At 50.5% G+C, this 15,991-nt stretch overlaps 1 protein-coding gene across 1 annotated transcript in view; it reads right to left on the minus strand.

Moving 5' to 3' along the window:
- Positions 1-748: 748 nt before the first annotated feature.
- The window catches only part of GALNT16 (polypeptide N-acetylgalactosaminyltransferase 16), a 99,192-nt gene continuing 83,949 nt past the window's right edge, over positions 749-15,991 (minus strand). Inside the window, exons 10-15 of the mRNA XM_007454445.1 lie at positions 13,637-13,763; positions 12,082-12,174; positions 10,598-10,681; positions 5,399-5,540; positions 4,598-4,720; positions 749-1,259 (exon numbers count right to left, since the gene is read on the minus strand). Of these exons, the coding sequence (XP_007454507.1) occupies positions 1,122-1,259; positions 4,598-4,720; positions 5,399-5,540; positions 10,598-10,681; positions 12,082-12,174; positions 13,637-13,763 (707 nt within the window). The 3' untranslated portion in view covers positions 749-1,121. The remainder of the gene's footprint in view (positions 1,260-4,597; positions 4,721-5,398; positions 5,541-10,597; positions 10,682-12,081; positions 12,175-13,636; positions 13,764-15,991) is intronic.

Below are 15,991 nucleotides of genomic sequence, written 5' to 3' on the forward strand. Positions count from 1 at the left end.
CCGCCCTGCCCCCAGCCCTGTAATGCTGTATTTACAGAGGCAAGGGCTTTTGCGAAGGCAGGAGTCAAAAACTAGGAGGGAGGATGGGGCTGTTCAGTGGCGTCTTTCCTTATGGGGTCCACACGGTACGACTGGGCAGGGGGCCAGGGCACCGCTGGTCTTTAAGGCCCAAGGGAGAGGTCTTGCCCTGACACGTATCCACATAGAAGTGGGATCTGTTTAATAAACTGTGTCCTGAGGCTGCCCCTGGAGATCCCCCTTCAGCCCCTTGCTGAGGCGTGGGAACCAGAGCGCAGGACCGGAGGCACCGGCCCTGGGGCTGGTACGTGTGGGAGGAATTAGGTCCCCGGGGAGAGACCCACCCTTTTCAGTGCTATGCTGCTCTTCCATTCCTCGTCTTTCTGCAGATCACCCATCCTTTGCCCTGGATCCTAACCCTCCCGCCCCCAACCCAGCACCTGCCTGGGACAGGCCACTGAGCTGCTCACCTCTTGCTGTTCCCCACCTGCCCCGCAGGCTGCCCCTTCCTCCGCCTTCAGCCTGCCCCCCCCCCCCCCCCCCCCCCCCCCGCCCCCACTCAAGAGAAGCATTTCATGCTGTGGGCAGAGTAACAGCTAAGACGGAAACCACCACAGGGCCAACCTGCCAGGCCCCAGTCGTTTTTGTCTCCCCCCCCCCCGCCCCGTCCACACTGCCCACATTCTCCTCTCGTGCCCGATCCCACAGGCAGACCCCTGGCCCAGTGGGACCTGTGTGGGCTGCTGCCCTCGTTCTCCCCAGCCAACAAGGGGAGGCCCCCAACCACTGTCCAGACCTCGGGAGGGTGAAGGGAGGTAACAAAGGGCCAGGGCTCCTGCCCAGTCTCTGCCCTGTAGCAGTCCAGCATGCTGACCTGCTTCTCTCCCCAGGCAAGGCCGGGGTGGCGGCCAGGGCAGCAGGGCATCACCCCTGCGTCCTCCCCGTACAAGCTTTGGAGACTCGTGTGTCGTGGCAGCGGTGTTTGCTGATGATTCCGGCAGAAGTGTGAGGAGATGGAAACGGCCCGCTTTACACTCCCCCACCCTAACCCCCTTCGGGTCCCAAAGTCTCATGCAAAAGGTACAGGAGGCCCCAGGCTACGGTCATGTGTGCGGCAACAGCTGCCACTGCTGGGCTGGGACGCCGGCCTGGCACTTGCTGGTCACCAGCTCGGTGGTCTTGGCCTCCAGGCAGAGGCCGCTGACTGGATGCTGGAGGAAGGAGGCTTTTCTCCTCCATCTCTGTGGGGAGAGGCAGGAAAGGAGGGGAAGGAGAAAACAATGACTAATAATAATCATAACGTTCATCCCTTCATTACTCGTGTATGTAAGTGGCCCTAGGACACACCCCCATTTAAATGGTCTGCGTGTCCCTCCCTTACAGAAGCGGTGCCCACACCCCACATGCAAGCCTGAAGCCCGTTCCTCCTGAACGCTCTGGCTTCTGTAGGCTGGCATGAAGAACTCACTGTCTAGGTCAGAGGCCCATGGGCTGAGTCTAGCCCAGAGATGTATGTTGTCTGGCCTGCACGTGCTTATTTAAAATTTGGCTTAGTCGTCACATAAAAACCTGCATTTCCAACTTCCCTTTAGACACGGGCCTGGTTTCTTTGGTGGCATCAGTTGGTTGTGGCTGAAGACCTGCTCTCTGCTGGTCAGCCTAGCTCCTGTTCACCACAGTCCCACCTGGGCCCGACTTTTCTCCTCTAGGGCTTCCCCCCTTGCACTCTGTAGGCCCTTGAGTTTGAGTCCTGGATGGACTAGGTGAATCTTTTACTCCTTCAAACAAGATTTCTTCTTCCTGCAGCTCTAAGCTTCTGCCTGTAGCTGTGCAGCCGGTTACCTACACCCTTTAATGGGAACTGGTCACCATCCTTGCAGAGATGAAGACTGATGGGATGGTGAGGGCACTTGAGCCCCCCTATCAGAGTCATGAAGGGGCTCCTGGTGCCTCCCCTGCCCCAAGCTTGTGTAGACCATTTTGGAAGTGGCTGGATGGAGGATGGAGTGTGGTCTGGAGAAGGGATGAGAGGCTGAGACCCAGGTTTCGAGGCTCAGGGAAAAGTACAGGGAGACAGGTCTATTTTTGGTTTCTCTCCTATTTCCCTCCCTTGCATCCATAGCCCCTCTTCCTATATCTACCTCGTCCTCTGTCCTCCGAAGAAGTGGGTAACGCTGGAGCCACAGGGCTCTGAGGGGGAGGGGCCCTGTTCTCACTGGAGCAACTGGGAGAAGGGAGATGAGCGGCACCAGCTGCAGGGCCAGGGCTGGGGCTGGGGCGACAGGGGAACGTGGGGTGGCCAGAGAAGGGAACCAACTGGGAGGTGCCAACAGGGTGGAAGGCAGCGAGGGGGCGTGCTGCAGAGCCCAGATTCCCTTTAGGAATGCGGGGCTGAAAACCAGTCTCTCTGGCCCATGTGGTCCCAGCAGAGAGGGCTCCCTGGTTTAAAGGTCCCGGGCAGTGGGCAGGATAGGGCCTTTGGTCCCTCTGGAAGTCACAGCATCCTACTGCCTTGTGCTCTTCCAGTCTCTGAGCTCCTGGGAAGGGTTGGCCACACACCCCAGCTGGGCGTTGCTGGGCCACACCCTTCTTTCATCCTTATGGCCAATGTGATCTGCACCTTCCTTGACACAAGGTAGGCACCCAATGTAGTTTTGTTTTATGAAGAATGAATGCATGGGTGAATGAATGAATCACCCAGTCATGAGGAAGTGCTCTGCAAATCATGGGATTCTCACTTCCTACCGGTGCCATCAGGCACGGTCTCGGGGTCTCCCGGACTCTCCTGGCCATTATATTCCGGCCTGGCCAGGGAAACAATATCACCTCACAGCGCTCTCCCATCACCACAGTCTCGGTTCTTGCAGATTCCTTATAAGGCAGACAGGGAGGGAGCCCCTCATTATATAAGTGAGGAGACTGAGGCTCAGAGAGGTGAGGGGGGGTGACGGAGCTAGGACCCGCTGACACCATCCCAGCAGCTCTATGCACATGTATCTCTCCCATAACTGATACCCAGGTGGCCTCAGAAACGGGACCAAAGGGGGACCAGGAAGGGAGGCATAGATTTGAGAAGGCACCGTCAGTGGGAGAGCTGCTCACACTGTCCTCCTGGAAGAGAGGGCTCAGCTGTTGGGGCCCCTGCAGGATTTGCAGGGGCAGAAGGAATGGGGCCAAAGGAGATTTCTCGGAGCCCTGGGTCAGTGTGAAGGGGAAAATGGATGCTTCAGCTCCAGAGAAGTATTTGAGTGGTGGCTGCCCTAGGAGCTAGGCCTCAGCAAGGATGGGCTTGGGAGTGGGCTCAAGGCCTGACCCTCAGAGAGGCCCGTACTCCAGGTAAAGGGGAGCCTGGGGACCCACCTAACTGCAGGGCAGGGGCAGAGGGCAGGCAGGACAAGCTGCAGCATCCCAACCAGGAAGTGCTTCAGATGTGTCCCGCAGGCCCAGCGAGCAGGCCTTGGCACACAAAGCTCTCTCTCTCCCTCCCTCCCTCCCTCCCTCTCTCTCTCTCTCTCTCTCTCACACACACACACACACACACACACACACACGCACGCACGGAGGCTGAAGGGAGAGGAAGGATCCGGCTGCTTTTCCAGAATAAAATAGCAAAACTGCCAGTCATCCCTGAAGAAAGAGCCGAGCCAGGCAACAGAAAAGGGGTGGGAGGAAAACCCGGTGGCTGAATCAAAAAGCCAGGCACTCTTCTGCCTCTTGCACTGCCCTCCAGGCTGGCCAGGGTCAGGCACAGTGGGAGCTACCAAGAAGGTGTGGGCAGAGGAAGGACTGGACCAGAACTCTGGCCTTTGTGTCCATTCCCGGGCAGAGGGGCAGCCCTCCCAGCCAGGAATGGAGTGGGGCTGTCACTGGCTGCTGTGTGCCCTGAGCATCCATTTCTTCCTCAACAGGCAGGTCTGAGCTGTCTCCCAGGATTAATGAAAATAGGGCAGGTGAGAGTGTTTGACAAATGGAAAAGGCAGTGCTCACATGAGGCCAGCGTGCCAGCTTGGAAAACACTGTGGCTGGATCTGTTTCCCCAATCAGCCAGCAGTCAAGAAATACTTACTGAGCACCTACTATGTGCTGGAGCAAGACTGTGGGCTTAGGAGTCATGCTGACCTGGGTTTGAACCTCAGTTCCACCCCTTCCCAACTGTGTGATCTGATATGTTTCTTAAATTCAGTGAGCCTCAGTTTTCTCACCTCTAAAATGGGGTTAGTACTCGGGCCCACGTTGCTGGGTTGCTGGGAGAATTAGATGAGATGACCTATGTAAAAATCCTAGCACAGGTTCTCAGTAAAAGCTCACGTTTATTTTGGCTGTGCTGGTTGTCAGGGGTTAGGGATACAGTGTTGACAAGATAAATAGTCCCTGCCCTCATGGAGCCACAGGATGCAGGATGGACATTTAACAACTGCTTACCATACTTCCTCATGAGGAAAACAATAGACTTGACCTGGATACTGGCTCAGGTCCCCCACATCCTCACTCTGGAGGGCTTATTTGAGTCTGTATGTCAAACCCGCACTGTGTTCCCCGGGGCTGCCGCTATCCCGTGCCCATGGGCGAGAAGGCTTACCTGCCTGCCTTCTCTCGGGTTGCACGCCTGCAGTACGACCAGGGACCCGGGGGAGATGGAGGTGGAAGTGGCAGCCAGGCACTTCCCCTGCTGCTGGATGAGATGGTCACTGAACAGCCACGCCTGCAAGACAGGGAGCAGAAAGGCCAAGTCCACAAGTACAACAATGGATGGATGGATAGATGGGTAGATAAAGCAAATACACTGTGTATTTTGGTAAAATTTTCTACAAATACTAGGGATGGGTGTATGGGTAATCACTGTACAGTTCTTTCAACTTTTCTGTTTGAAATTTTTCATAATAAAATATTGGGGTGGGGGAGCTTAGCTGGAACTGGCCAGAGGATGTATGAAGGGATGCTCAGGGGATGGGGAGAAAGACAGGACGTGGGAGCAGGGCAGCCAGGGAGCCAGTCCACGCCGGGGTCTCCATGACCTGCTCTAGTTCAACATGGTACATCAACACTCATGTTGCGCACATGTGTGCACAGGAGTCCTGGATGCCCTGTATATACAGGCGGACCACAGCTGCATCCCAGGAGAGAACTGGACTCTGTTTGGGCAGCATTTCTACCTCTGCAAGGAGAAAGTAGGTGGTGCCCATAGGGCGACTGTGTGACAGGCTACAAAGGTGACCGAGTATGGTGGGAGCAGACCCAAGGAGCAGAGTGGGAGGGGACAGCTTGCAGGGTCCTTGGGAAAGTGGGTTTGTGAAAGGTGTAGGCAGAGGGAAGATGAGAACGGGCAGAGGGAGGCCCCCACCCGTGCCCGGTCCTGACCTGGGGGCCCTAAGCCACCTACCTGAGCCGCCGGCGGGCTCTTGGCAGACCCTCTGCAGGCCCCCATGCTGAGCAGGAAGTTACCAGCCGTGTCCTGGCCCTGGGATTCTAAGCAATTAGCCCCCTGCTTAATGATGCCGGGGAGCACTTCCTTCACGGGGACGCTGAGAGAAAAGGCAGCGGTCAGGCTTGTCCTCTGCCCTCCCCGGGCTTACCCACACTTACCCAGAGGGTAGCGCCCTGCCAGCTCTCGGGGCACCCAGGGGTCCATGGGGAGGGGAGCCGGGGAACAGGCCTGGCAGCAGGGGGAGGTGAGCAGGGGTGCCTCTGGGAAGACTGGGCCTCACCCTACTGGGTTCTGGGCAGCTCCGGGAGCTCCAGGGCCTGCCCTGGAGGCCAGGCCTGAGAGGGTTCAAACCAGAAACCAGGGCTCCCCAGCCCAGAAAGAGGACAGGCTGGGGAGAGGCAGAGGCCCAAATGTGGGCTCAATAAACAATCTCGAAATGACAGGGAAGGGGTCACTTTGAAGAGGCAAATGTAAAATACACAAATATGAAAATGTGTTCAATCTCACCAACGATTAAAGAAATACATATTAGAGAGGTACCACTGTTTGTTTACCATATGTGTATATGTGTGTGTGTGTGTGTGTGTGTGTGTGTGTTTATATAATTTATTTACATACATAAAACATTTATATATTTAAGTGTATGTGTGTATATCTGTGTATATATATATATACACATGTACATATATATATACATATATATATATTTTAAAATATCACTACCTAGTATTGGCAATAGCTGTGGGATTGGGTGAGAACATAAACTGACCACCTTTTCTGGAGGGCAGTGTGGTATTATGTATCAAAAGCCTTAAAAATGTGCACACCTTTGTCCCACTTCCAGTAACTTAGTATCCTAGGGCAATAATTAAATATGTGTGCAGAGATTTAGTTTAAAAGATATTCATTCAGAGTGACTGCTTATACTGAAAACATTGGAAATTCCTAGATATCCAACAAGAGGGGATGGGCTAAGTAAATTCTGATTCATCTGTAGGATGGAAAATACCTTTAGCCATTAAAAATGACTCTGGTAATGTGGGAAAGTGTTCAAAACATACAGTTAAGTAAAAGAGGCATGTTTCAAAATAGTGTATTATTGAAACATTTTGTTTGCACAGAAAAAATATGCTTAAACACACACACACACAGATATAAAACACACTGTCTTACCCTGTGGGTAATAAACCTAAGGGGGATGCTGGCCCCAGCTGATGTGGGCTGGTATTCCTGGGTTTAGAAGGTTATACACGCACTTGGCTTATGGACCCACAGGGCGTGATGGGGAAACAGGAGGGCTTAGAGTCTGACCACATGCTAATCCCATCTGCCTCTGTTACCTCTGTCAAGAAGAGAACCTGGGCGGGGGGCATGGATCAGAACATTTCCGGCACTCTCTTGTCTCATGTGGACATCCTGCAGAACCTTGACCAAATCAGGTCTTCCTTCCTCAGGGCTGGTTGGAAGCCCCCGGATTCCCAGAACCTACCCGCTCTCACAGAGCCTCAAGGAGAGCCCTTCACTTTCCCTCCACACTACTGGTAGCAGTGCCCCTTCAGAACCCCACACCCCCTTGTAAGAGGTCATGCAGTTCTAGAGCAGAGGCTGCAAACTGTTGGCCCCTAAGCTGAATCTGGCCCTGGACAGGTTTTTTCTGACCTGCACAGTGTGATTATTGGTGCTTTTAATTAGTTGGCCGTATTTTAAGATTTCAAGTTTACACAGAAAAATCCAGCTTCTTTTTTTTTTGAACTTTAGAATTTTTTTTTAAATTTTAGAATTTTATTTATTTTTTTATACAGCAGGTTCTTATTAGTTACCCATTTTATACATATTAGTGTATATATGTCAATCCCAATCTCCCAATTCATCACACCAAAAATCCAGCTTCTTTTTTTTTTTCACCTTAGAATTTTTTTTTAAATTTTAGAATTTTATTTATTTTTTTATACAGCAGGTTCTTATTAGTTACCCATTTTATACATATTAGTGTATATATGTCAATCCCAATCTCCCAATTCATCACACCAAAAATCCAGCTTCTTTGGAAAACATAGCAAGGTCAGGCTGCCACACCGAACTTGCATTCCAGCACGGCACTAACATACTGTCATGAGCAGCAGCTGCCCCCTTGTGGGTGGAGCTTGTGCATTTCAGTTTGCCACAGTCCCCTCCCCTCCCCTCCCTACAGTCATCCCCACCCACTTGACTTATTGACATTGTCTGTCTGATCACTGTAGGATGTAAGTTTGCAACCTGCTAGGTGCAAGGCTGTTGGGAGGCAAAAGCTCCACCCCCTCTGCTTCATCCGGGGGCAACGTGTTATACTTCCCCTCTATACAGAGACAAGGTCCTGCGGGAGCCTCTTTGAGAAGCCAAGGTTGTTTCAGACCCGTCTCTTCTCTTCCCCTGCCTACCCGCCGATGCTTAGGAAGATGTGCAAGATGATCAGTTTTCAGAGGTGAGGTGTGTACTGTCCAAGTGTGGCAATGTCACTGACAACAAAGGCCTGCCCACTGATGCTTATGCAGGAAACCCGGGGCTTGGGCACAGCAATCTCAAGACCAGATGCAGCTGCTGAGGTGTCTTGAGTGGTAGCAGCCCTGCAGCAGCTGGGATGGCCATCACCACCCTTCCTCTGCTCTCTGGCAGAGCCAGGCTAAGCTGTCCTATTTGTTGGTAGCCCTCTTAAGTCTGCATCTGCTTTCCTCTCTGTGGACCACCTCGAAGCTGGGCTGCCATTAGCCCTTATGATGCCTTTGTAGAAACAGCAATAGGCATCCCTTTCTCGAGACACTTTACTTCCATCTGTTAGGAAATCATCATAATATAGATGATTTTCCTACATTATGAAAAAAAAGACAAAGAAGTCTTTTGTTAGAAGACTTTTACTGTCATTTGCCAGGAATTGTAGTAATAAATGTACAATACTGTGTGACCAGCACCCTTCAAATATGGTGTGCTTGTGCAGTGCACAGCCTGCACAACTGTTCCTGAACATCCTAATAAAAGTAATACATTAGCAATTGCTGAGGCTAGCCACAGAACTCTGATCTGGAAAAGCGGCAGCACTGTAGCAGTATTGCAGGCAGGCCTAGGAAAGCAAAGGCCTCTCCGTTCAGCCTCCTAAGTCTCTCCACTGACCATCTGCAAGTGTGGCCCAACTATTAGGATCCTGGTTGGAGGAACATGGTATCATTTGGGCCTATAGATCTCCTTTCTAATTAACAACCTGATCCACTCCGGGCCCCTCGCCCTGAGAACTGAGGCAGAACATGAAGGAACAGACCGAGGATGAGTAAACTGGATAGGAATGAGCTGCAGTTTCTACCTTAACAACAAAAAGTCATTTTTAAACGTCCACACAGTGACAAAACAAACGGAAGATGACTTATGCTCCTCGTATCACACGGCTGGTTTCATCCCCTCTCCTGTCTTTGTGATAGATCCAGACTTATGGTAATTATAAGCTACATCTTCCTCTTGGTCCTCAGGGGATGACATGGGACACTGCGTGGGGACTGGGGTGTGGGGAGGAGAGGCACATCCCCGATCCTCCCAACTCTTCCCCCAGCTCCCCAGCTCCTGTCTGAGGCCTGGAGTCCATGACTCCAACCAGATAGCATGAAACTCTGACAGAACATAAAGAAAGATTATGCTTTTTTCCCTCAGAAATGACATGTCTGAATGAAACTGTCCCCTTAAAAGCGGCCACTTGAGGAAGCTGTTCATTTATTACAAGTTTGTAAAGTAATGTTCTTCCGTGCACAGCCATCATCTGGGGAGCTGGGGTTATCCGGCTGCCAACTTTTTCCAAGGATGCTGCCGCTGCTCAGACCCTTCTGGAATTCCTTGAACATTGCTTGCAGAGTCAGTTTATCCTTGTTACTTGTTTCAGTCTTGTCACCCTGTATTTGGGACCCAGGATTGTATTATCTGGGTTAATCAACCAGCTTACTCACTGGACTTGGCTACAACTTAACTACGGCCGTTTTCCAAAAATCAAATCTGACCTTGAAGGACAAAGATTTGCCTCCTTGGAGGATCTGGAGGCTCTGAGAGGTGGAGTGTTCTGGAAAGCCATGATAGCATCCTTGGGAGACAGCAGTGGAATAACCCATTCCCCGAGGTGACATTTCCAGAAGAGAGGATGCTAATTTCAAAGTTATTACTGATGCTTATTGACTATGCAATTTATTCAGTTAAAAATATTTATCGAGTGCCCATTTTGTGACAGGCACTGTTCTAGGGGCTGGAGATAAGGCAGTGAACAAAACAGATAAACACCTCTACCCTCACGAAGCTTCCTGTCAAGTGTTGGGAGATGACAGTAAAATTAATTGGCCACATATATGCTGAATGACAATAAGGGTGACAGAGGAGAATAAGCAGGGAATGCTGGGGAAGGTGTAGTCGGCCAATACAGAGTTTGGGGGAGCCTCACGCAGCGGGGACAGCTGAGTCAAGACCTGGAGGAGGTGAGGAATGATGTAGCCAGGATGCTGAGAAGGATTTTGAAATGAGGAAAAAAAGAATCAGCTCTGCCCTCCCTACCGCTGTCATTACAGCTACTGCCCACCGTCCTGTCGCCCACACACATACACCATTTGCATGCTGCTTCCTCATTTGCTGGAGCAAACATTTCCCCATGTTTTTTCACGGTTTATGATTATAACATTAATTGACACATATTTGTTTAGATCGACGCATGATGATTCACTAAACCCAGCCCCTATCGTTAGTTTTTTCTCAATTTTTTCACCGCAGAGAAGCCTACAGTGGACATTTATTTGTCAACAGGTTTTTTGCTTTGGTTGCTTTATTTCCTTAGGATAAACTCCCAGAAGGAAGAGAGGAGAGTCAAAGGAAATGAGTGTTTCTGCAGCATTTGCTACATAATGCACTGTTGCTGTCCTAAGGGGACAATGCCCATTTCTAGCTCTAAGGCCCAGTCTGTTAAACTTTGGTTCCTACCACACCTCACTCTTAACTCCTGGTAACCTCCTCCCGGTTCCTCCAGACCCTTCACATGACAACAAACACCGACAGCTAGAAAGAGCCAGATTGCCTGGGCTGGGGAGAGATCAGGGGGAAGGGTCCCCAAGCTGCCGGCCCCCACCCAGGCCAGATGCACGAGCTGAGGGCTGCACTCACGTGAGCTCTGGGTAGACGTTATCCAGGTACCAGCGGAAGGACTTGCAGTTCATCTTCTTCCTCTGCTCGATCCGCGTGGCCACGCTGGAGGATAAGGCAATGCTCGGAGGGCGTGAGAAGGCCCGGGAGGCTGGCCCCCTCTTTCCACCTACCCCAGGGAGCTAGGGCCAGGAGCTGTCCAAGCCTGCCTTCCAGCCTTGGTCCCTGCCTTAAGTCATTCTCTGACCTGCAAGCTCCTCCCAGGGTTCCTGGCCACGCCTTACTTCTCTCCTCAAATTCCTGCTCACCTTTCAGGATGTGCCCAGCCCACGGGGGGCCAGGCTTTAATCTCGGCTTCTTAACTCCTTGAGACCTGAAGTGAGGATACCACTATCTGGTCCTTATTTTCACAGAGAGAGCAGAGCCTTAAGGAACTAGAAGTTTTCCTTTCCTGCATTCCAGTTGAGCAGAAAGTGTCTACCAACAAGAAAACCACGCTTTAAACATCTTTCCATAAAGTTGGCAGATAAAAACCATCTGATGTGTCCATGGACACCTTCCTCAGCTCCACTGACCATAATGGCCACTGGCAGATGACCCTCACTGCCTCCCTGAGCCAGTTTTTTCTCAGTTAAGCGGGGACACAACCATCTACCTCCAAAGGTTTTTGTGAGAATCAAATGAATAAAGGGGACATAAGTGCCTAGCACAGGGTAGGTCCTCAGCAGATGTTACTTCCCCACTAAAAGAAATAGTGACATAACTTCTTTTTTTTTAACCTTTTTTTTTAAGGGATAGATACAAACAAATAGAGGGAGATTCATTGATGATCGCTAATAATGTTTTCAAACATATCTGACCACAGCATTAAGTAAGAAATAAATACACTGTGACCAAGTATACCCATGGGCATATATGGCTACAAACATACAACCAAAATAAGAGTTTTCACAAAGCAATATCTATCCATAAATGCAATCAACTCTTATTTTCTGTTCTGTTCTATACTAATCTGTAATATTCTAGTTCTCTATCATTTAAAAAAAAAATACTGGTCACGACTCTCTAAATTGATTTCACAATTAATCCACATTTTGAAAATGCTTAACTAGACTATAGTCTAGTTAACAGTCCAGGGCAGAAAAATAAGCTAACAGATCACCGTCAGATTTTGAACAGCAAGGGGTGGAGTCAAACCCCCGAGTGTTTTCTACAGAGAGCCATCCGTAAGCACTTCCACAGATGTCTGTCCTGCAGGCAGCCTGTGGACCGGCAGTGCTCTCATAAGCGAGCCCTCCCTGGTTATTTCTCCCTATGAGGCTGCATCCTCCTCAAGGACCAGAACCTTGTCTCTGCGTCGTATACCCTACAGGCCCGGAAGAGCCCAGCGGCCTGGGGCAGCTCAGTTGCTAAGGAGACCCTGAGCGCTTCCCTGGTGTACATACGATTTTGTATTTTGCTAAGGTTGTGGAGGGAGGCCAAGGGGGGCTGGGAGAGGGGCCCACCTGCCGAAGGCCTTCCCTATGGCCGAGGGCCGGGCCTCGTAGTAATACTGCTTGTATTCATCCATCCACACCTCTGCAGTGCGCTTGGTATTCCTAAAAGGGTAGGAAGGAGCAAAATAAGGTCACCAGGGCAGTGACAGAATTAGAGTTGGGCTCAAGATCGGCTCTGTGAACTACAGAGTGCACACGAAAGAATGCTGATTGGGGTGGTATCAATGAGAACAGTCTTTTTGGAGGACAATCTGTCAGCATCCATCAACTGTGTGGGTATGGATACTCTTTGACACTCCACTTTGAGGAACCTACTCTACCAAAATACCAGCATGTGGGCAAAGGGACATGTACAAGAATACTTGTGTCATAAAACATTCGTGACAACCTAAATGCCCATCAACAGGAGAATAATGAACTATGTCCACATGATGGAGTACTAGGCAGCCTCAAAAAAGAACACCAAGGTTAGTACATACTGACGCTGAAGGATGTCTACAATTTAGTGTGGAGTGGCAGAAAAGCATGCTGCAGAAAAATCATGCAGTGCGACCCCATTTATATAAAAAACACAAAAAGAATAGACACATGTATATGTTTAACTGAATCACTTTGCTATACACCTGAAACTAACACAACATTGTTAATCAACTATACTCCAATATAAAATAAAAAGTTAAAAAAATGTAAAAAAAAAAACCCCACAAACACATGCATCTCTAAACAGAAACTATATATATATATATGAAAATAAATTAAAAGACCTGAAATGATAGGCTAGAAATCTATTAGCAGTAGTTACTTTTGGAGAGACAAGTGGATAGGAGTAAGACTGGGTGAAAGGGACTTTTACTTTTTTCTCTCTATGTGGTATGAAGAGTAAAAATTATAATGTATAATATACTATATGTACAGATATATATAATATATATGATATAGTTTGAATTTTTACAATAAACATGTATCACTTTTACAAGTATAAAAACAATTAAAATGGGATAAGGGGAAGCAAAACAAAAAGACAGGCCATTTGATGAGCTAGACCTGGGGAGCCACCGCTGGCAACAAGGGAGCCTGAGAAGATGAAGACTCATCCTTGGGAGGGAGTGTTCATGACGCTCCTCCCACCCTCCCCTTGCCACCAGCATCAGGGGGGCAGGTGATGGGGGTGGTCTTCTAGGACCCTGCCCACTGCCCCTCAAGATGAAGTGCACGCTGTGGCTGGGGACACGGATGGGCAGACGCTGACCAAGTCAGGGTCAGGACATGGCATCTGTGACCAGTACTTGGGACCCAGTGAGTGGAGGGCAGCTTCCAGTTGGTCATTTGGCTGGTTTTCCAAGACCCTCATAGACAAGGACAGTCAAAACAAGTGAGGCCTGGTGGAGACACTCCCAGCTTCATCCTTCCAGCCTGAAAGTACTGGGATCCCAGAATGGGGGGCAAATGGGGAAACCGAGGCCCAGAAAGGTGGGGTAGCTACCCACAGTCCCTTGGGTAACTGACAGGGCTGAGGTCTAGGTGTCCTAGCTCTTAGTGCGGTGCTCTTTGCACTGTGACCCACCTGATGTAGGTGAGGGCGTTGCCCTCAGGAAAGTTGTAGGGGTGCCGTTTCCTGAAGACGTGGCCCACCCGGCTGCAGGGCACGATCTCCAAGCTCCCACCACACATCCACACCCGGAAGGAGAGCTCTGCAGAGACGGCAGCCATCAGGACGGGAAGGAGCCACTTGGCAAGTCCCCACGGAGTGAAGGTGGGAAGGATCTGGCTTCCCTTGCCTTTGGTGTCTCCTTGGAGGCATATGCTGGTGTCAGAGCTTCTGGGCCTGTTTACATGGGGTGCACCCACTCCTTGCACGTGTTCCTGACTGCTTCCTCCATGCTCGTGCACACACACATCCCACACACACACACCCTCCTCACACCCATCCCACGCACACATACCCTCCACACACACATACCCGCTGGCATCTTTCTGGCTGGCCCAGACCTCCCTCGTGGCCCCGGGGGTCTCCATTTACAGCTACCGGTGGCCCTACTGAGACATACTTCCTTTTGGTGGTGGTGTGACGCTGAACGAGCCTTCACAGATGACTGTGGTCCCTAGTAGTGCTGGGAGAGGCGAGCAGTGGCCATCCTGCCTCCCAGAAGGGGACGTCACAAGTTGCCTACTCTGTTTTCCATTCAACAATCCTCACTTCCGGCAAGGACCCACCTCGGCAGCTGGCTGAACCTCTTCTGATTTTCTACTTTCTTTCATTTTAACCCTGAAATTGGACACCCTTTGACACTAAAACACCTCCCTCCTGTCCCAGAAAATCCATAGCCCTTGTTTTTTTGTTTTTAATTAAAAAAAAAAACAAACGGAAGGACCATTTTTTTTCATGAGTTCCAGCCTTGTTTCCTCTTCCTACTCCCCAGGTGGCTGTAAGGACATTTGTGGTCCCTGGCCAGGTCTGGGGGCTCTCATCTGGAGCGACTGCTCAGGGACTTCCCAGGGACTAGCAGAGTGGGGCGGAGGCGGCAGGGCTAAGGCCCACCTCCTGGCCAGCCTATGTGCACCAGGTGACTTCCCAGTGTGGTCCACGACTGGACGTTAGGCATATCTGGACCCGCACCCAGGGTTGGCTACGTTAATGGGCTTCCCTAGGTCTGCCTGCAAACTGCCAGGCCTCTGTCCCTTCTCCTGGTCAGAGCCCTGCAGCTGGTTCGGCAACTGAGATTTAGAACTGGGGACGGAAGATCTGCATTCTGGTACCATTTCTTCCAGATTAACTTTGTTATGCTAGTTAGGTCATTTCATCCCGCATAGTCTATACTGTCCACATTACTATTACTTATTGTCATTTTTATCAACAATAGCAACGACAGGGAATTTCCTGGTGGTGCGGTGGTTAGGACGCTGCGCTTTCACTGCCAAGGGCGCGGGCAGGTTCGATCCCTGGTCAGGGAACTAAGATTCCACAAGCTGCGTGGCGCAGCCAAAAAAAAAAACAATGGCAAGAACAAAAGCGGTAACCATCGTCCATTTACTGAGCACTCACTCTGTGCTCTTTATGGCTGATGTCTAATTCTCACAGCTACCATGTGGCATTGGGTGTTATGATCCCCATGTTTTTAATAAGGACTGTGAAGCTCAAAGATGTTAAATAACCTCTCCAAGGTCACCTCCACGCTCAGGTGCAGAACTGCAGTGTAAAGTTCACACTTTGTCCAGCAAGTCCCACTGTTTGAACCAGATCATGATCTGTCAGACGCCATTGTAGAATCCCTTACACTCTAGTTGGGGGAGGCAGGAACTCAGTAAAAGAAGAAACCAAAATACAAGTAGACAAGAAAATGAGTAGAATACTTCATCTGCGAAGCAGGTAGGAGACTGAAGCAGGTGAGTGGAGTTGGGGGTGAGGCTGCAGTTTTAATGAGGCTGATTAGGGATGTTCTCGATGAAGCGGCAGGGGACATTTGAGCCGAGGCCTGAAGGAGGTGAGGAAGAGGCACGTGACTCTTAGGGATGAGCGTTCCAGGCAGAGGGACAAGCAAGGGCACAGAGCTAGAGGCCAGAGCACAGTGAGCAGGAGTGGAGCGAGGTGCGGGGAGGGCAGGAGGGGCTGAGGGCGGAGCTGGCGGTGTGTGCTTGTGGGGGAAGGGCAGATGGTGTAAGGACTTCGGGTTTTGCTCTGAGTGATGCGGAAGCCCTTGCAGGGTCTTGAGCAGCTGAGTAACATGATCTGACTACCTTTTAAAAGGATCCCTAATGAGAATCCCAAGGTTTTCACGTTTGCCACCCTCACTCAAGGCGGCCTCTGAGTTCCGGCGTTTGGCTCTCTCAGGGGAAACAGGAACGAGTCTCGGTTTTGGCATCTCCCTTCCTTCCACAAATGAACAGTTCTTTTTTTTTTTTTTTTTTTTTTTTTTTTTTG

This window comes from Lipotes vexillifer, unplaced genomic scaffold (genome assembly GCF_000442215.2).
Source record: "Lipotes vexillifer unplaced genomic scaffold, Lipotes_vexillifer_v1.1 scaffold197, whole genome shotgun sequence".
In the NCBI taxonomy this organism is placed as follows: Eukaryota; Metazoa; Chordata; class Mammalia; order Artiodactyla; family Lipotidae; genus Lipotes; species Lipotes vexillifer.